Source organism: Lethenteron reissneri, chromosome 8, assembly GCF_015708825.2.
Source record: "Lethenteron reissneri isolate LAM-NWPU_2019-01 chromosome 8, ASM1570882v1, whole genome shotgun sequence".
Classification (NCBI taxonomy): domain Eukaryota; kingdom Metazoa; phylum Chordata; class Hyperoartia; order Petromyzontiformes; family Petromyzontidae; genus Lethenteron; species Lethenteron reissneri.
The window spans coordinates 289,251-310,208 of NC_083786.1; the positions used below are offsets into that span (position 1 = coordinate 289,251).

Here is a 20,958-nt window from a genome sequence, read left to right on the forward strand (position 1 = left end):
AAGCATGAACAGATTGCTGGGGCAAGTGCTGTTCGCGACCGCCTATGAAGGCTGGCACAGCACGCGAAGGGGGTGGGTGGCCAACGCCACGCCCGGCAGCCTTTGTCTCCCTAGTGGCGATGTTTACACACTACACTAGGTACTCATTTGACGCCGAGTCTACCTAGGGGAGGCCCAGGACCGGTTCAGAAAATTGTCACCGATGTTGGCCGTGAGCTGGAATCAAACTCGAGTCGCCGGGTGTGTAACGCAGCGTGCTAACCGCTACCCTCCTACTCTCCTCCGCCTCCAGCCACACTCCCTCACTCATCCACACACAGCTCTTACCTCCACCGCAGTCACACACACTCACTGGTGAATTTCGCCACACGCTCGCACTTCTCTCACTTCTCTCACCACAGCGGCTCCGTGTGCTCGCTAAACATTACTCATCATCCCACTCGGCGTTCTGGTCCTTTGACGACCTCTTGTGCTCAGCAACTGTCTTGTTAATAAAAACGAAAACCAAAGAGCTGTGAATGTTTCAGAGCACATCGCACGACCAGCAAGCCACGCGGCTCACTCGTGAGCCACGTGGTCTCACTCGCGAGCCACGTGGTCTCACTCGCGAGCCACACGGTCTCACTCGCGAGCCACGTGGTCTCACTCGTGAGCCACGTGGTCTGACTTGCGAGCCACACGGTCTCACTCGCGAGCCACGTGGTCTCACTCGCGAGCCACACGGTCTCACTCGCGAGCCACACGGTCTCACTCGCGAGCCACGTGGTCTCACTCGCGAGCCACATGGTCTGACTCGCGAGCCACACGGTCTCACTCGCGAGCCACGTGGTCTCACTCGTGAGCCACACGGTCTCACTCGTGAGCCACGTGGTCTCACTCGCGAGCCACACGGTCTCACTCGCGAGCCACGTGGTCTCACTCGCGAGCCACATGGTCTGACTCGCGAGCCACACGGTCTCACTCGCGAGCCACGTGGTCTCACTCGTGAGCCACACGGTCTCACTCGTGAGCCACGTGGTCTCACTCGCGAGCCACACGGTCTCACTCGCGAGCCACGTGGTCTCACTCGCGAGCCACATGGTCTGACTCGCGAGCCACACGGTCTCACTCGCGAGCCACGTGGTCTCACTCGTGAGCCACACGGTCTCACTCGTGAGCCACACGGTCTCACTCGTGAGCCACGTGGTCTCACTCGCGAGCCACGTGGTCTCACTCGCGAGCCACACGGTCTCACTCGCGAGCCACGTGGTCTCACTCGTGAGCCACGTGGTCTGACTTGCGAGCCACACGGTCTCACTCGCGAGCCACGTGGTCTCACTCGCGAGCCACACGGTCTCACTCGCGAGCCACACGGTCTCACTCGCGAGCCACGTGGTCTCACTCGCGAGCCACATGGTCTGACTCGCGAGCCACACGGTCTCACTCGCGAGCCACGTGGTCTCACTCGTGAGCCACACGGTCTCACTCGTGAGCCACGTGGTCTCACTCGCGAGCCACACGGTCTCACTCGCGAGCCACGTGGTCTCACTCGCGAGCCACATGGTCTGACTCGCGAGCCACACGGTCTCACTCGCGAGCCACGTGGTCTCACTCGTGAGCCACACGGTCTCACTCGTGAGCCACACGGTCTCACTCGTGAGCCACGTGGTCTCACTCGCGAGCCACGTGGTCTCACTCGCGAGCCACACGGTCTCACTCGTGAGCCACGTGGTCTGACTTGTGAGCCACACGGTCTGACTCGCGAGCCACACGGTCTCACTCGCGAGCCACACGGTCTCACTCGCGAGCCACGTGGTCTCACTCGCGAGCCACATGGTCTGACTCGCGAGCCACACGGTCTCACTCGCGAGCCACGTGGTCTCACTCGTGAGCCACACGGTCTCACTCGTGAGCCACGTGGTCTCACTCGCGAGCCACACGGTCTCACTCGCGAGCCACGTGGTCTCACTCGCGAGCCACATGGTCTGACTCGCGAGCCACACGGTCTCACTCGCGAGCCACGTGGTCTCACTCGTGAGCCACACGGTCTCACTCGTGAGCCACACGGTCTCACTCGTGAGCCACGTGGTCTCACTCGCGAGCCACGTGGTCTCACTCGCGAGCCACACGGTCTCACTCGCGAGCCACGTGGTCTCACTCGTGAGCCACGTGGTCTGACTTGCGAGCCACACGGTCTCACTCGCGAGCCACGTGGTCTCACTCGCGAGCCACACGGTCTCACTCGCGAGCCACACGGTCTCACTCGCGAGCCACGTGGTCTCACTCGCGAGCCACATGGTCTGACTCGCGAGCCACACGGTCTCACTCGCGAGCCACGTGGTCTCACTCGTGAGCCACACGGTCTCACTCGTGAGCCACGTGGTCTCACTCGCGAGCCACACGGTCTCACTCGCGAGCCACGTGGTCTCACTCGCGAGCCACATGGTCTGACTCGCGAGCCACACGGTCTCACTCGCGAGCCACGTGGTCTCACTCGTGAGCCACACGGTCTCACTCGTGAGCCACACGGTCTCACTCGTGAGCCACGTGGTCTCACTCGCGAGCCACGTGGTCTCACTCGCGAGCCACACGGTCTCACTCGTGAGCCACGTGGTCTGACTTGTGAGCCACACGGTCTGACTCGCGAGCCACACGGTCTCACTCGCGAGCCACACGGTCTCACTCGCGAGCCACGTGGTCTCACTCGCGAGCCACATGGTCTCACTCGTGATCCACGCGGTCTGACTCGCGAGCCACACGGTCTCACTCGTGAGCCACGTGGTCTCACTCGCGAGCCACGTGGTCTCACTCGCGAGCCACACGGTCTCACTCGTGAGCCACGTGGTCTGACTTGTGAGCCACACGGTCTGACTCGCGAGCCACACGGTCTCACTCGCGAGCCACACGGTCTCACTCGCGAGCCACGTGGTCTCACTCGCGAGCCACATGGTCTGACTCGCGAGCCACACGGTCTCACTCGCGAGCCACGTGGTCTCACTCGTGAGCCACACGGTCTCACTCGTGAGCCACACGGTCTCACTCGTGAGCCACGTGGTCTCACTCGCGAGCCACGTGGTCTCACTCGCGAGCCACACGGTCTCACTCGTGAGCCACGTGGTCTGACTTGTGAGCCACACGGTCTGACTCGCGAGCCACACGGTCTCACTCGCGAGCCACACGGTCTCACTCGCGAGCCACGTGGTCTCACTCGCGAGCCACATGGTCTCACTCGTGATCCACGCGGTCTGACTCGCGAGCCACACGGTCTCACTCGTGAGCCACGTGGTCTGACTTGTGAGCCACACGGTCTGACTCGCGAGCCACGTGGTCTCACTCGCGAGCCACACGGTCTCACTCGCGAGCCACATGGTCTCACTCGTGATCCACGCGGTCTGACTCGCGAGCCACACGGTCTGACTCGCGAGCCACACGGTCTCACTCGTGAGCCACACGGTCTCACTCGTGAGCCACGTGGTCTGACTTGTGAGCCACACGGTCTGACTCGCGAGCCACACGGTCTCACTCGCGAGCCACACGGTCTCACTCGCGAGCCACACGGTCTCACTCGCGAGCCACGTGGTCTCACTCGCGAGCCACACGGTCTCACTCGTGAGCCACGTGGTCTGACTCGCGAGCCACACGGTCTCACTCGCGAGCCACGTGGTCTCACTCGTGAGCCACACGGTCTCACTCGTGAGCCACGTGGTCTCACTCGCGAGCCACACGGTCTCACTCGCGAGCCACGTGGTCTCACTCGCGAGCCACATGGTCTGACTCGCGAGCCACACGGTCTCACTCGCGAGCCACGTGGTCTCACTCGTGAGCCACACGGTCTCACTCGTGAGCCACACGGTCTCACTCGTGAGCCACGTGGTCTCACTCGCGAGCCACGTGGTCTCACTCGCGAGCCACACGGTCTCACTCGTGAGCCACGTGGTCTGACTTGTGAGCCACACGGTCTGACTCGCGAGCCACACGGTCTCACTCGCGAGCCACACGGTCTCACTCGCGAGCCACGTGGTCTCACTCGCGAGCCACATGGTCTCACTCGTGATCCACGCGGTCTGACTCGCGAGCCACACGGTCTCACTCGTGAGCCACGTGGTCTGACTTGTGAGCCACACGGTCTGACTCGCGAGCCACGTGGTCTCACTCGCGAGCCACACGGTCTCACTCGCGAGCCACATGGTCTCACTCGTGATCCACGTGGTCTGACTCGTGAGCCACATGGTCTCACTCGTGATCCACGTGGTCTGGCTCGCGAGCCACACGGTCTGACTCGCGAGCCACACGGTCTCACTCGTGAGCCACACGGTCTCACTCGTGAGCCACGTGGTCTGACTTGTGAGCCACACGGTCTGACTCGCGAGCCACACGGTCTCACTCGCGAGCCACACGGTCTCACTCGCGAGCCACACGGTCTCACTCGCGAGCCACGTGGTCTCACTCGCGAGCCACACGGTCTCACTCGTGAGCCACGTGGTCTGACTCGCGAGCCACACGGTCTCACTCGTGAGCCACGTGGTCTCACTCGCGAGCCACACGGTCTCACTCGCGAGCCACGCGGTCTCACTCGCGAGTCGCAGAAAATCGCTCCCCACAGACAGTTTCGGTTAAAATTGTGCCGATGCGGCAGACTTTGCACACATTTGGACTGCATTCGCCCCATATTTGGGGAGATTTTGCCTTTCTGCCAACACTGAATTCGGGGCCATAAATTGTTTAATCGATGCAGTTGCGAACTCCGGTTTGACGCCGGTGGTGTGGGAGGAGAGGCGATGCAGTGGTTAGCGCACTGCCCATCAAACCCAGCAACTCGAGTTCGATGCCCAACCACGACAAATAACAGTGACAGCGAATATTCAAACAGTTCTTGGACACCCCTAGGTCGACTCGGCCTGAAATGCGTACCTTGTGCAGTGCGCGATGTAAATGAGTACCTGGTGCTGGCCACGCACCCCCCTCGTGTGCCGTGTTGGTCAACATCGGTGCTACTCACGAGCAGCACTTGCCCCGATGGTCTTTTAAGGCGACATAGGGGATCTTTGTCTTTGGTGGGGGGGGGGGGAGTCGCTGGAGGGGAGTTCGCGACGCCATCCATGGGGGTGGCTCACACTTGCTTGGGGTGAACTCTCCTCCAATTCGCCCCATTGTTGTATCGCTCTACGATAAACACTGCATGGTTTTTCTGTTAATTTTTTTTGTCTCCCCCCAAACCCCACCTCCCCAACTCCACCTCCCCAGCAGTGGGGTAACCGAGCAGCACGTCGAGTGCGTTCCCTCCGAGCTCGTTCCCTCCGAGCTTGTTCCCTTCGAGCTCGTTCCCTCCGTGCCCATTCGCTCCGAGCGGCCGCGCTCGAAGTCTGAACGGGCCCTCCTCACGGCATCCTCCGCAGCTCTTGACTTCTCGCCACATCAAACTGTGCTCGGGTCGAACATTACGAGAGCGTGCGCCGTGTTTGGAAGCATTCCTTTAAACTAGTCAGTCAACGCACGGTTTGGACCCTTTTTTGCCAGCATTCGATCAATATTAAAGGGATAACATATAAAGTGTTTTACCCTTTCTGGCATAACTACAGGTGTTACAAATTACGTCTGTCACAAGGCATCAAGTATGCATTAACCACGCATACTTGTGGCAAAACATGCCAACAAAATATGCTTTGATGATGAATGCGCATGCCCTTGAAACTGTTTGGCCTACATCAGATAATATTGACATCACTCACGAGTCACTTCGAGTAGAAAACCAAGGAGAAAACAAGAATACTCTTGCAGCACGGATCGTTGTTGCAAGAGAGGCCAACAGATGGACTCCGCAAACAGGGATGGAATTATGGCCGAGGGAGGGAATGCTTCCGGGCTCTCGGCTCACGCTGGGGGACATTAAGAAGAAGCCTCTCGCCAGTCCTGGCTTGGAGCCAATTTCGCTTCACTTCACATTCACACATCTGTGGGGTGGGGGGAAGTACCCCATTGAATGGTCAATGCTGTGCCTCCTATGCTGCCAGACGCCTGCTATCGTCTACACTTGGCTTGTGTGACTGTCTAAAGCTGGTTTCATTTCTCTGTGGCTGGTGCTGTGTGAACAGTGCTGTGCTTGTGTTGTGTGGTCGGTGCTCTAGGCAGTGCTGTGCTTGTGTGGCTCGTGACGTGTAAGCTGTGTGAGCTGTGTGGTGGTTGTGTGGCTGGTGTTGTGGCTAGTGGTGTGCGGTGCTGTGTGAGCGGTCCTGTGTGGTGGTTGTGTGGCTGGTGGTGTGGCTAGTGGTGTGCGGTGCTGTGTGAGCGGTCCTGTGTGGTGGTTGTGTGGCTGGTGGTGTGCGGTGCTGTGTGAGCTGTGTGGTGGTTGTGTGGCTGGTGGTGTGCGGTGCTGTGTGAACTGTGTGGTGGTTGTGTGGCTGGTGTTGTGGCTAGTGGTGTGCGGTGCTGTGTGAGCGGTCCTGTGTGGTGGTTGTGTGGCTGGTGTTGTGGCTAGTGGTGTGCGGTGCTGTGTGAGCGGTCCTGTGTGGTGGTTGTGTGGCTGGTGGTGTGCGGTGCTGTGTGAGCTGTGTGGTGGTTGTGTGGTGGTTGTGTGGCTGGTGGTGTGCGGTGCTGTGTGAACTGTGTGGTGGTTGTGTGAGCTGTGTGGTGGTTGTGTGGCTGGTGGTGTGCGGTGCTGTGTTGTGGTTGTCTGGTGGTTGTGTGACTGGTGGTTGTGTGAGCTGTGTGGTGGTTGTGTGGCTGGTGGTGTGCGGCGCTGTGTGAGCTGTGTGGTGGTTGTGCGGTGGTTGTGTGGCTGGTGGTGTGCGGTGCTGTGTTGTGGTTGTGTGGTGGTTGTGTGACTGGTGGTTGTGTGAGCTGTGTGGTGGTTGTGTGGCTGGTGGTGTGCGGTGCTGTGTGGTGGTTGTGCAGTGGTTGTGTGGCTGGTGGTGTGCGGTGCTGTGTGGTGGTTGTGTGGTGGTTGTGTGGCTGGCTGCTGTGTGGTGGTTGTGTGATCGGTGCTGTGTGAGCTGTGTGAACTGTGTGGTGGTTGTGTGGCTGGTGGTGTGTGAGCTGTGTGGTGGTTGTGTGGTGGTTGTGTGGCTGGTGGTGTGCGGTGCTGTGTGAGCTGTGTGGTGGTTGTGTGGCTGGTGGTGTGTGGGTTCCGTAGGATTGGAAGGATGCCCTGGTGGTCCTCCTCTTTAAGAAGGGGGACCGCACAGACTGTAACAACTACAGGGGCATCTCCCTCCTCAGTGTGCCGGGAAAGATCCTGGCAGGCAGGCTGAGGGGTGGCTTGCGGAGCGCCAATGTGGTTTCAGGAAAGGGCGGTCCTGCACAGATGCCATATTTTCTGTCCATCTGTTACAGCAGAGGCGTAGGGAATTCCCACAGAACCTACATCTCTGCTTTATTGACCTGGTCAAGGCCTATGATACTATCAGTAGGCCTGGGCTCTGGGTTGTTCTCCGTGCTTTCGGAGTCCCTGACTCTCTGCTCACAATCATTAAGGACCTTCATGATGGTGAGCAGGCCCGGGTAAAACTACATGGCTGGGAGTCGGAGTCATTCTCTGTTCACCTTGACCACGTAGTTCGTGAAGCCTTTGATGGCTGTACTGGAGGAATTTCTATCTAGTCCAGATGCAATGGGAGGCTAATCGATGCCCGGGTGCACTCAAGGGATGTCTTTCTATTGGTCAACCATGTTATGTATACCGGTGATCTGGTGATTGCCGCTCATTCAGAGGAGTAGTTGGAGGTGCTGCTGCTGAACCGAAAGCGTGCCACTAAGAGGTAGAGCTTACCATCATACCCACCAAAACTAAGCACCTGCCTGGGTATTTTATACCATCAGATACTCCACCCCCACAACTCCCAATTGGTAATGGGGCAGTTGTGGAGACAGTGGCGAGTATTACCAGCTCTGGTTTGACAGCAGAGGTCTCACTCTGAATCAGTCGAGCGGCATTATCTTTTCATCGGCTGCGTAACACTGTTTTGAAGCTACCTGGTCTCTTGCTGCACACGAAGCTTCAGGTCTTCTTGGCCACGGTCATGCCCTCCCTTCTCTATGCTTGTGAAACGTGGACCCCCCTAATGGAACATCTTCACCAGTGAGAAACATTTAGGCTGGCCTGCCTATATTCCATCCTGGGTTTAACCAGCGTGGATTGTGTGAGGAGCACACATCCTTGAAAGATCTGGACAAAGTCCTATCGGTGAGCTCCTTCGGCAGGCAAGGCTGTGTTGGCTGGGTCAAGTAGCCGGAATGGCCAGCCACCGCATGGCTAACCAGCTGTTGTTCGGCCGGATAGAAGGGGCTAAATGGGCGCGGCACAGGCTAGAGATGGAGTTATGTGGTACAGGAGGACGTGGAGCTCAGTGGACTTGGGGATAACTGGTACCAGCGGTGTCAATATCGGTCTCTGTGGAGGAGGCTCGTGAAGGACGCTTCTGGGCAGTTGGAGGCAGTCGCCCTCCAGCAAGAAGGGCAGAGAAGCGACGCTCACAACAACGAGCAGAACACCGAGTGGCTAAAACACAGCAAGTTGGCACAGTAGGGGGCACAGGTGGTGCTTAGGCCAGTCATCTCAGTTAGTCGACCCATGGCACCTGGATCTGTGCCGTGACCTCCTGCCAGTGGGCGTTCGACACTTCACGTAGCCTTAACGTGCACATAGCCTGGCACAAGTGCCATGGTGACATCACTATCACTTAGTGGCGAATGGCGGTTGTTGTTTTTGTTGTGCGGTGTTGTGTGAGCTGTGCGGTGGTTGTGTGGTCGGTGTTACGCATGTGGCCGTGTTACGTGCAGGCCCTGGCGCGTCTACGCTCGGAGCAAGCATGTGTGCGGGCCGAGGCCGGCGCCGAGACGACGTCACTGCGTGCCCGCACTCAGGCCCTCCAGCAGGCTTTGACCTGGGCCCAGGCCGAAGGGCAGGAAGCTCGTGCACAGCTCCAGCACGAGGTGCAGCCCCAGTCACATCAAGTGGTCGCAACCGCTACAAATCTCACCATCGCTTCCTTCCATCTGCCATATCCCACGCCTGTTCCCGAGCTGGCATCCAACCTTTGAGGTCTCCTCTTACAGTCTCATCACCCTCCTCTTGGCTTGGGCTTCTCCCCATGGTCACTGATCCACACACGCATACCCCATCCACTGACCCACACACCCATTCCCCACCCACTGACCCACACACCCATTCCCCACCCACCGACCCACACACTCATTTCCCACCCACCGACCCACACACGCATTCCCCACCCTTTGCAGCAGTCTCATCCTAATGTTCACCTCCAACATGCTCCCGCCACCTTAAATCCTTGGGACACACATCCACCACTAGCTGCAGCAGCTCCAGAAGTTGCTCACGTGCTTTAATGTTATACATTGGCCAAGAATAAAACTCAGGTGACTGGGTTCATAGGAGTGCCTAGTGCTTACCACTGGGCCATTGCTCCACCCACCCCTATATGTAGCTTTGTTTATTGAATCGGTGTGACTCTGATGCTGGGCCAGTCGCTGCCCCTTCCGTAAGACGACAGCGTTGAGTAAAATCCCACGTTGCGTGTCCGTGTCGTCTGTGTCATCCATGTCATCCGTGTCTGGGTCGTTCGTGTCCGTGTCATCCGTGCCGCTCGCCGTGTCCGTGCCGCGCATCCGCAGCGCGAGCAGCAGCTGGAAAAGTCGCATCGCGAGCAGCAGGAGCGGCAGGTGTGGCGCGCGCGTGAGGAGGCCCACGCAAGCTCGGCGGCGTGGTTCTCCTTGCAGCTGTCGCAGAACGAGCGGCAGCTGGGCACCCTGTCGGTGGAGCTGCAGAAGAGCGAGCGTGTGGCCCAGCTCCAGCACAAGCGGCTGGGTGTGGAGAGCAGACAGGTGCTCACCTTCATAATCAACTTTTTGGGTTTAGATCGCGTTGCTCACCTGCGTCGCTCACCTGCGTCGCTTACCGACGTCGCTCACCTACGTCACTCACCTACATCGCTCACCTAAGTCACTCACCTACATAACTCACCGACGTCACTCACCTACATCACTAACAGGGCAGACAGGTGCTCACCCACATTACCTACATCACTCACCTCCATTACCCAATGCCCAAATACAAGCCCTGGGGTAACTTCCATGAATTCTACATCAAAACCCATCGATAATGGGTTTAAATCGATTGGATTAACAATGCCAATTGTATAACACAAGGTTAAGGGTCACCAGGGCACACGTTCTGTGCAATTAGCGGTCAAAGCCAGGACAAAATTGTAAATGAGGTTTAGCAGTCTTGAGTGACGTTTGAATGGAATGCACAGTTTAGGTGTCGTGTAAACTCCCCCCCCCCCTCACCACCTCCAACAGCCTGCGCTGACCACGGTGGGGAAGCAGGGTCCCACACGGCCCTCGAGGTGCGGCAATGGCCCTCATTCCAGGGTCCAAAATTTACCAAATTTGAAAATGACCCGCAAAGTACTTGGTTGGGATTACACAGCAGAGGCGGCAATCATTGCCTGCCTGCTGTCAGAAGGAATGCCCGTTTTTCAAGCTGGGTTGCCGAGTCGCCTTGTGGCCACACAGGGACAGCTGCCACCGGGGGTGCCCTTTCCAACGTGTTGAGATGAGGTGAGAAATGCAAAGCGTTGCGAGACGCCCCGGCGAATAGGAGGGGCGCTATATCAAAAACCAATCGCTAATGTCCATGTACGTGCGTACGTTGAACTTCTTTCGCGCTATACATAGCCAACCGTTCTAATTGGAGGCACGGTTATTAGCCAGCAGTGGGTTGCCAAAAGTGCTGCACGTGTACGATGAGTGTGTCGCGGTGCTGAGCTCTCGGTGGCACCTGCAGATGCGCAGCCGGCTGGAGCAAGAGCGCGGACTCAAGCTGGATGCGTTCCAGCTCGTGGAGGAGCTGCAGGGGCAGCTCAACGGCTCCCAGCCCCTCTCACTCTCTGCAGGTGCTGGTCCACAGCGCGCACCGCGGGGGGACATGTCGCACACCGTGTACACGCCACGCACCGTGTACACGCCACGCACCGTGTACACGCCACGCACCGTGTACACGCAACGCACCGTGTACACGCCATGCACCGTGTACACGCCACGCACCGTGTACATGCCACGTACCGTGTACTCGCCACGCACCGTGTACTCGCCACGCACCGTGTACATGCCACGTACCGTGTACTCGCCACGCACCGTGTACTCGCCACGCACCGTGTATATGCACCATGTACACGCCACACACCGTGTACATGCCACGTGCCACGCACCGTGTACATGCCACGTACCGTGTACTCGCCACGCACCGTGTACACGCACCATGTACACGCTACGCACTGTGTACATGCCACATGCCATGCACACCGTGTACACGCCACGTGCACACATCGCACACACCGAGCAGGGAGCGTCCAACAGTTACATGCACGCACTCCACATGCACATACACCGGAGTGTCATCGTGGTGATCCACTCTGCTGGTGCTTGGAGTGTTGATGGACAATACCAAGCTCGGTCACTTTAAAGCACGAACCACAGTGAATCACTTGGAACACTTTTTGTCAATGATGAGAAACTAATTAGACAAAAAAGTTAATGCAGGATTGGAAACAAATGCTCGTAATAATAATAGTAATGCACACACGAGGTGCATTATATAGGTGCAATTGTGATCATAGTTTCATCCCATTTTCCAAACCTGTACAATAACACGATCCCACGCCTTGTGGAGAACTCTTTTCTATGGCACTAATCCCACACGCCAGCTGTGCCGGTACGGTGGTGGAGGTATTGTGTTGTGCGTTGTCGACGTTTGTGCGGAAACAACTGCCGCCAAATACCATGCCATGCCAGCTGTCGTTCAGAGCCGTCGGGCTAACAAATTCAACGCCAAAACAGTTTATTTAACAATAACACCTCCTCTGTGTTAGCTACTAAGATTTCGCGGGTTCCATGCCTTGTTTTGCAGCCTCACGCAGTCGATCTGCATTGTCACAGCTACAGGGCCACAGCAGGAGCAGCAGCAGCAGCAGGCGTAAGTGATGGTCCCTCACGAGAAACGATTCCAAGCGTCACAGTGGCACAGAATGCGCGCACACCGCGGGTAACAAACAGCGTTGCTGCCACCTGTCCGGGTGTGACCCGGACAGTCCTGGAACTGGCATCTGTGTTGGTGGGGCAACATTATTTTAGAACTGTTTAGTTTGTTGTCGTTCCCCCGCATCTCCGATTAGCACGGTTGGCTATGTAGGATGCGAAAGACGTTCAACGTATATACATACGTCCAACAGGAATCGATTTTTACTGAAACCTGGTCGCGGTATTGTTGTGATGACCTTTATTGCAGTAAACCACGTTTCTCATAGCAGACCTCGGGCTGACTGACAAAATATGCTCGGGGTTAAACATGTGTAGGGGTGTTAAAGTGAGGGCCCGTTATGTATGGCAGTCTATGGGAAAGAAACACAGTGGGCGGGGCTACGTGTGTGCACAGGGAGATGCCCTCTGCGACGTCCGAGCCAGACACCCTGGGGGGGGCTGGTTTGGCGTTATGATCCCCCGGGGCCCCACCCCTCAAGGAGGGTTGGGTATAAAAGGGGACGTTATAGGGGCTCGAGGGAGTTATGTTATAGTTAACTAAGAAGACTGAAGACGTCTTAGATAGAGCCCTGGACTCCCCTCGTTCGATGTCCTTATCAGGGCCGAACAGGACTGAGCCAGCGGCGTGGTCCCGAAAGCCAGAGCCGGTGCTCTTCTAAGAGCTGGTCTGGGACTCCGGGTACCGGCCCGACTTACCAGTGTCGGGCCAAGTAGCCTCCCCTAGCCCAGTAGTGGAGGACTGTGAGGCAGGCTAGGACTTAGCTAGGAAGTGTATCCTTAGCTAGTCGGGTGAGGGGGCCGATACCCCCTCCAGTGCTGTATGTCACATACGAGCTGTGTTGAATAAATATCCGTGTGCCTCCACCTCGGCGTCAAGTGTCTTCACCGGTACTTCAACTGGTGTCAGAAGTAAAACTCGAACATGGACACACGGAAGACAGCGCGGACCAAAGTACCGAAAGAGGAAGATACTGCCGAGATCGTCGAGCCCGAGACGGCTACACAAGCCATGGTGCAGCCGGGGCCTGATGTCTCCTTACCGGGGCATCTGAGTCAAGAAGGACCACAGTCAGACGCGTTGCGGCTGGCTCACGGGAGGCTGGCGGAGCTGTTATATGCCGCTGCCGCCACGCTGGAGACCATCACGCGGCTGGGGGCCGGTGATTCAGCACGGGGCGAGGCGGGCCAACGACCAGGGCGCCTTCCCGCCATTTCGGAGCAGCCCGAGTTTGAATCTCCCGCCATCGACGCTGCAGCTGTTCGGGGCGTGGCCAGCCTACACATCCACTCCGGCATCGCCGTCGCTGAAGCCGCGACGTCATCACCACCGCGACAGGCGATCCCATCGGCCGCTCGTACCGACGCACAGCCGAGTGGAGGTGACATCCGCCCGCGGGAATCAACAACGACCGCTGCACTCCATCAGAGGCTGCCCTTGCTGAAAGAGTTCGTCGGCGCGGAGGGGGACTGGGCCGGGTTCCGCAGGCGATTCCTCGCCCATCAAGAGATGGCGAGGTGGACAGACGAGGAGGCTCTCTGCGCGCTGCCGGCGCTCCTCGACAGCGACGCGCTCGCAGCCCTCACATCGGCACCTAAAGAGAGGCGGGCGACGTTACCGATGGCGCTGCAGCTGCTGGGAGGGGTCTACGGACCATCGGCGGAATGCAGACAGGAGTTCTACGACCGCAAGCGGGGTGAAAAGGAGTCGCCCCTGGCGTACCGAACGAGCCTCCTGGCGATGGCCAAGTCGGCCTTCCCCCGTATGGATGACGACGGCATCGACGCTATGGTGACGGAGAAAATACTCCTCCTGGCTGACGACCTTGACATCGCTGTGGTCGCGCAGGAGGATGCAGAGATGACGTCGCTCCAGGCGGCAAGGCTCCTCCACGCCAACCTCCTGTCGCTCCGACGAAAAGCCAGCAGGGCGTCGGCGGGGCGTGCGGTGGCTGCAGCCACCCTTCCGACGGAGGAACTCTACGCCGTCGACCACCGACGGCAACAGGCGACGAGTGCACGGCCGGGCCAGGACGGGTCGGGCCGTTCCGACCATTCGTCACCTCCGATGCCGCTCCCACGGTGTTTTAACTGCGGCGTCCGGGGCCACGTCGCCTCGGGGTGCCGCTCTCCTCGTCAGCGCGGGACGACACCTCACCGGGACGACGGGCCTCATCCCAAGCTCCACCATCAAAAACCGGCGAGTCGCGGCACCCCACACGTTTGGCCCACACACACACCCGTCACGCACTCAAACACCGCAACGAGAGGGGGGCCGGTATCACGCACCATCGCACCATCACGCACCACTCCGGGTACCCATATCGAACCCGGCCAGTGGTCCGTGCTGGCCGATCGTGTGGTAGCCGCATCGTCGGGGTCGTCGGCCGTTGTGGGGTATATCGACGGGGTTGAAGTGCGCATCCTGGTCGATACGGGAGCATCGGCGACTATTATTTCGGAATTGATTTATAATATTCTCCCTGTCCGGAGTCGTCCCTTGATGCCTGTTGACATACCATTCTATGCGGCTAACGGGGGCTCACTTGGCATCATCGGACAAATTCGTGCCCAAATTTGTATCGGGGAAATAAAATTGTCTGGGCCGATTTTTGTTTCTTCCTCGCTGGCGGTTCCGTGCCTGCTGGGGACGGACTTCCTGGCCAAAATGCCGATTGTAATTTTGATCGACCAGGGTTGTATAGAGCTTCCGTCGGGCAGATGCATGGCGTTTCTGCCATCACCGGTTGCGACTCGGACGGCGTTCGCGACGGTGCCGGCGTTCGTGGAGAGAACGGTACGCGTCCCTCCGGGGACGCAAATGTTGGTACCCTTGAAACTTCGGCGGCCCCTCGTTAAGGGTACTGGGGCCCAAGGGGTACTGTTGGGGCCGTCTAGGGCCGGGGTTAGTGGACCTGACTTACTTCCGGCCCAGACCATAGTGAGAGGGGATGGTGAACCCTTCATCGCGGTCCTAAATGTGGGCTCGCGGACGGTGGTGGTCCCACAGGGGACCGTGCTTGCTCACGCAACGCCGGTGCCGTGTGAGGAACCCGCCGTAAATCGCGTCAACACTGTCCCTGCGTCGCGACCGCATTCGGACAGCGATGAAGGGTGGCTCGAGGCGCTTTGTGCGGGATCGACGGACCTGTCCGATTCAGAGCGTCAACAACTTAAAACACTACTGCGAGAATTTTCCGACGTTTTTAGTCGAAATAAATATGATTTGGGTTGTACTCACTTGCTGCGTCACCATATTGACACGGGTGACAGCGCGCCAATTCGCCAAAATCCGTTTCAGTTGAGTCCCGCCGAAAAGGACCATGTCAAATCGGCTGTTGATGACATGTTGGCCGCAGACATCATTTCTCCTTCCACCAGCCCTTGGGGAGCGCCGATCGTCCTGGTTAAAAAGCAGGACGGTTCGTTGCGGTTTTGCGTTGACTTCCGGCGTCTTAACAAAATTTCGGTTGCCGACGCATACCCGCTCCCTCGGATGGATGAATCGCTTGACGCCTTGGCGGGAGCGCGATTCTTTTCCACACTCGATTTACTTTCGGGATTCTGGCAGCTTCCTCTGGACGATGAGTCAAAGCCTAAAACTGCTTTCCGTACACCGCACGGCTTGTTTCAATTCAACCGGTTGCCGATGGGCTTACACTCAGCGCCGGCAACTTTCCAGCGTTTAATGGAATTGGTTTTGGCTGGACTGCAATGGGAGTCGTGCCTCATTTATTTGGATGACATTATCGTCTTTGGTAAAACTTTTGATGAACATCTCCAGAGGTTGCGGGCGGTTTTCCTAAAGATGCGGGCTGCTAATTTGAAATTCAAGCCCCAAAAATGCCATTTGTTGCGTGATTCGGTGCGTTATTTGGGGCACATCGTGGGACGCTCAGGTATTGCTACCGATCCCGCCAAAACGCAGTGTGTCAGCTCCTGGCCGACTCCCACCTCGGTGGGAGAGGTCAGGAGTTTCATTGGGTTCGCGTCGTATTATCGACGGTTTGTTGCTGATTTTGCGACAATTGCTAAACCCCTGCACGCTTTAACATCTAAAGGGGTTCGGTTCCACTGGGGTCAAGAGGAGGAGGCTGCGTTCCGCTCCCTTCGGGACGCCCTGGTAAAAGCCCCTCCCTTGATTTACCCTGATTTTTCGAAGCCCTTTTTGCTCGACACCGATGCGAGCAACACGGGTATTGGGGGTGTGCTTTCCCAGGTGGTTGATGGCATTGAACGGGTGGTCGCGTACGGTAGTCGGGTGTTGTCTCCTGCGGAGCAAAGATATTGTGTCACCCGTAGAGAACTGTTGGCAATTGTTTTTTTCATCCAACAGTATCGCCCATATCTGTACGGTCGGCATTTCACCGTCCGCACAGATCATGCGGCACTACAGTATGCCCTGCGAGTTCAACAACCATCGGGACAGTTGTCTCGATGGTTGGAGGTTCTCCAGGACTTTGATTTTGAAACCACCTACCGTAAGGGCGTTCGCCATACCAACGCGGACGCTCTGTCACGCATGCCAACCACCTCGGAATGTGCATGCCTCCTGGGGTCGGGACGTTGCAGACCTTCAGGGGACGCATCGGTTCCGATCCTGGCAGCCACCGACGACGACAAACCACTGCCTGATAATTCGATCGAACAACAGGGAAGAGATTCCCTGTTGGGGTTGCCCGTCACTGAGTGGGGGCGCCTCCAAATGGAGGATACCTCCCTCCTAGGGTGGCGTCGTCGCGTCGGGGGTGCTGGGCGGGTGAAAGGTGATTCAGGTGCATGGGAAATGGTGCAGGGTCTGCTCATGCATTGGGACGGCAAATCACAGCGACATCGGCTGGTCGTCCCTTCTGAGTTGCGAGGCAAGGTGGTGTGGGCCGCGCATGAGCGCCTGTTACACCTGGGGACCCTAAAGACCCTTGCACTGATACAACTGGATTTTTTCTGGCCTGGTATGACAAGGGATGTTGGGGATCTATTGAGTTCATGCCCGCGGTGTGCGCAACGGAAACCGCCGGCACGGGAGTCTAACCCGCCTTTACAATCGATCAAGGTGTCCAGAATAAATGAGCTTGTCGCGCTGGACATCTTGGGCCCATTTCCCGCCACCCCCAGGGGCAATAAGTATTTGTTGACAGGGGTCGAGTATTTTACGCGCTGGCCCATGGCCTGGCCCCTTGCCAACCAGTCGGCAGCAGCCATCGTGGGATACGTCCTGGACAAAGGTGCTCCGGAGCGGCTGCTGACCGACCAGGGCAAAAATTTTTCCAGTAAATTACTTAAACAAGTCTGTGACCTCTTAGGCACAAAGAAAATTCGGACCTCCCCGTATCACCCGCAGACTGACGGAATGGTCGAGCGCCTGCATCGCACCATTTCGTCAATGATGGCACAGCAGGTCTCAGATTCACAGACTGATTGGGACCTGCATATTCAGGGGGTCTTGGCGGCATACCGGATGGCACCCCATGCAGCTACGGGATTTTCCCCCTTTTACCTCATGTACGGTCGCGAACCCGACCCGCCTGTTCGCGCCCAGCTGCAGATCCCCGACCCGCAAGGAAAAACTAAATTGGCTGACCACGTCAAATTTAATCTGGCTAAATTAACAGAGGCGCGGGATGCTGCGAGGTTGAACTCGGACCTCCGTCAAAAGGCGAATGAGCGCCTCAGGCTGGGTCGGGCGCATGTGATACAGTGGAAGCCGGGGGACAAGGCATGGTTGCACTGTCCCCAAGTGCCCCTGGCTACCTCCCCTAAGCTGGCGCGGCCGTGGCGGGGCCCTGTGGAAGTGGTCGAGGTCTTGCGACCACAGTGCGTGCGCATTCGATGGGGGAAGCGGCGATGGTTCGTGCACCCCTCTCGGTTGAAACCCTTCGTCGCGGTACACAAACCCACTTCACACATGCGTGGCCAGACGTGTGGGGGGTCGACCGACTCACTAGGTCCGTCTCCGCCGCGCTCACCTAATGCCTTGCCGGCCGTGCCACCTCCAGGTGCATCGAGACTGACGGGCTCACGCCCGACCACCCCTTCTGGGGATACCAACGGTCACGCGGCATCAGAGGAGGTCTCACTCCGGGACGGACGATTACCACCTGACGGTCCGCCACCCGGGGTTTCCCCGTGTGAGGGGCCCGCCGCAAGGACACGCGCAAAAATGCGCAGACTGTTGTGAGACCGCAAGATGTGTATATATGTTGTGTTCATTGTGTGTTGTGTGGAGGGGTGTGTTCCCTGCCCATTGAATTTACATACGTTGTGCTCACCGGGTGTTGTGTGTATGGTGGCTTCCCTGCAAATTGTATATAGCTTGTTTTCTTACGGAATTCGTATTTATTCATGGGGGGGTGCGTCGGGTTGTTTTCTCTTCTTGCTGTTGCATTTTTTTGTGTTCTTGTTGCCGTTCTTGTTATTGTTGAAAATTAGTGAGGCACACGCGCGGTTACGGTAAAAATTCATTTTTATTGTCATTTTGTATGTTGGCAGCCGGGACGGCTGCAAGCTATGCGGGGGGGGGGTGATGTAGGGGTGTTAAAGTGAGGGCCCGTTATGTATGGCAGTCTATGGGAAAGAAACACAGTGGGCGGGGCTACGTGTGTGCACAGGGAGATGCCCTCTGCGACGTCCGAGCCAGACACCCTGGGGGGGGCTGGTTTGGCGTTATGATCCCCCGGGGCCCCACCCCTCAAGGAGGGTTGGGTATAAAAGGGGACGTTATAGGGGCTCGAGGGAGTTATGTTATAGTTAACTAAGAAGACTGAAGACGTCTTAGATAGAGCCCTGGACTCCCCTCGTTCGATGTCCTTATCAGGGCCGAACAGGACTGAGCCAGCGGCGTGGTCCCGAAAGCCAGAGCCGGTGCTCTTCTAAGAGCTGGTCTGGGACTCCGGGTACCGGCCCGACTTACCAGTGTCGGGCCAAGTAGCCTCCCCTAGCCCAGTAGTGGAGGACTGTGAGGCAGGCTAGGACTTAGCTAGGAAGTGTATCCTTAGCTAGTCGGGTGAGGGGGCCGATACCCCCTCCAGTGCTGTATGTCACATACGAGCTGTGTTGAATAAATATCCGTGTGCCTCCACCTCGGCGTCAAGTGTCTTCACCGGTACTTCACATGCAAGCTCTCGACCGGTTTCAACTTTCAGGGCCTCGTCAGCAGAGTCAAGCCAGGTAAACAGTTTACCAGGTAAGGCCCACTGAGCTATATCGCTCTTTTTAGAAGCTACCTGGCCATAAATGACAGCTCAACGAAGTGACTTATCATGTTGGAATTTATAGCAGCCAAATACTCTAAACGCTTATTCATTTTAACTGCGGAGGGTAAAACCGGAGGACCCGGAGAAAAATCCACGCGACCACAGGGAGAGAGACACGCAAACTCCAAATATACAGGTGTCAGGGTTGGGATCGAACCCATGACCTCCTGTATACCAGTGCCCCAGTTGCTGCTTGGATGGCAGCCGTTAAGGGCGAGGGCACTCTGTCTTTTTAGCCCATCAACTTACAGGGTCTCCAGACCAATATTAGCCATCAGCATTTATTTTAACAAGTGTTATGCGAGCGTAAATGGGGTTGTTGCTGGGCTCTGGCCCAATCACACGGCCCGGGGTATTGGGGGGCGGAGCCTGGTCTGCGGGGCGTGTGGAAGGGGCCACCGTTCACCTCGGCTCCAATGGGAGGCGAGGTGAATGGGGGCGGAGCCAGCAGGGCAGTATGGGAAGGCCGGATCTGACGATCCGGAAGGGGAGGAGTCAGGGTCACGTGGGAGGAGAGGATATAAGTTGGAGCCCAGAAGAGATCGGCACAGTTGGAGAAGTTAAGAGGCTGAGCCACGTTGGGTGGTGAGAGGAGATCCGCGCCATCGGCCACGTGGCCGAAGGACCTCAGCACGCCGTCGGCCAGCGGAGTGCGGGAGTGGAGGAGCTAACGGAGGAGCGTGCGCGGCACGCGAGAGGAGACGCTGGTCCCTTATCAGGACCAGCGGGGTGTGAGGAAGAGTGGAGAAGCTGACGAGGGAGCGTGTGCGGGGCGCGTGCGAGACGACACTGGTCTGCGGAGGAGACCAGCGGGGTGCGGAGAAAGAACCTAAATAAAAGACCAACGGAGACCAGCAGTGCCTGACGGAGTCTTTTATTACACAAGCAAACTCTGGAGCAGTGAAGTTCTTTTACAACCACGCATTCCCCACCCACCGAGAATCTGCAGCTCAGGAACACTGAATAATAATGTTCAACTTGTAACGCGCCTCTGTCGCAGAGTAATCGCTCACTTTCGTACTTGCGAAGAGGAATCACAGACAACCAGGAAGGCAGTAGCAATGCGGTAAGCCGGTGCCAACAATTGCCCAAGCTCTGCGGTCCTCTATTTATGAAGGTGTTTTCGGCCAACTAATGAGTGTTTACATTTGCGAGGAAGCCGGAGTACGTGGACAAAACCCACGCGTGTGCGAGGTGGAAACACTCTATTCCCTGCTGACGGAACAGGTGGAGTCCAGATCTTTCTGTACTGCCTTCTCCTGGCGAGCCCGCTTGACACCTTGACACCCATGGGATTACAGGCTGCCACGTGCATAGCCACAACTGCTGGATTACAGGCTGCCACATGCGTAGCCACGACTGCTGGATTACAGGCTGCCACATGCGTAGCCATGACTGCTGGATTACAGGCTGCCACATGCGTAGCTATGTCTGCCTAGCTACAATGTGACACACGAGTCACACGCGGAGGACATTGGGCCGCTGTGTGATCAATGACACAAAGAGAAGCATGCGAGCACTAAGAAGCGTTGGCACGTGCCGGGTGTGAATTTTAACACGCTAAATAAAAAGCACGTGCTTTACTTCACATGTGTAATAAAGCTCGTTGAGACGACTTCTGGAATCCGTCTTTTATTCAACTTATGTTACAGTTACTTCACGCTGCTGATAGGCA

The 20,958-nt window shown here is 57.5% G+C and overlaps 1 protein-coding gene across 1 annotated transcript in view; it reads left to right on the top strand.

Annotated features, from left to right (window-relative positions):
- LOC133361644 (coiled-coil domain-containing protein 162-like) overlaps window positions 1-20,958 on the top strand; it is a 197,096-nt gene that overhangs the window by 157,651 nt on the left and 18,487 nt on the right. Inside the window, exons 28-31 of the mRNA XM_061580629.1 lie at window positions 8,755-8,907; window positions 9,607-9,816; window positions 10,781-10,889; window positions 11,903-11,968. Coding sequence (XP_061436613.1) covers window positions 8,755-8,907; window positions 9,607-9,816; window positions 10,781-10,889; window positions 11,903-11,968 — 538 coding nt within the window. The remainder of the gene's footprint in view (window positions 1-8,754; window positions 8,908-9,606; window positions 9,817-10,780; window positions 10,890-11,902; window positions 11,969-20,958) is intronic.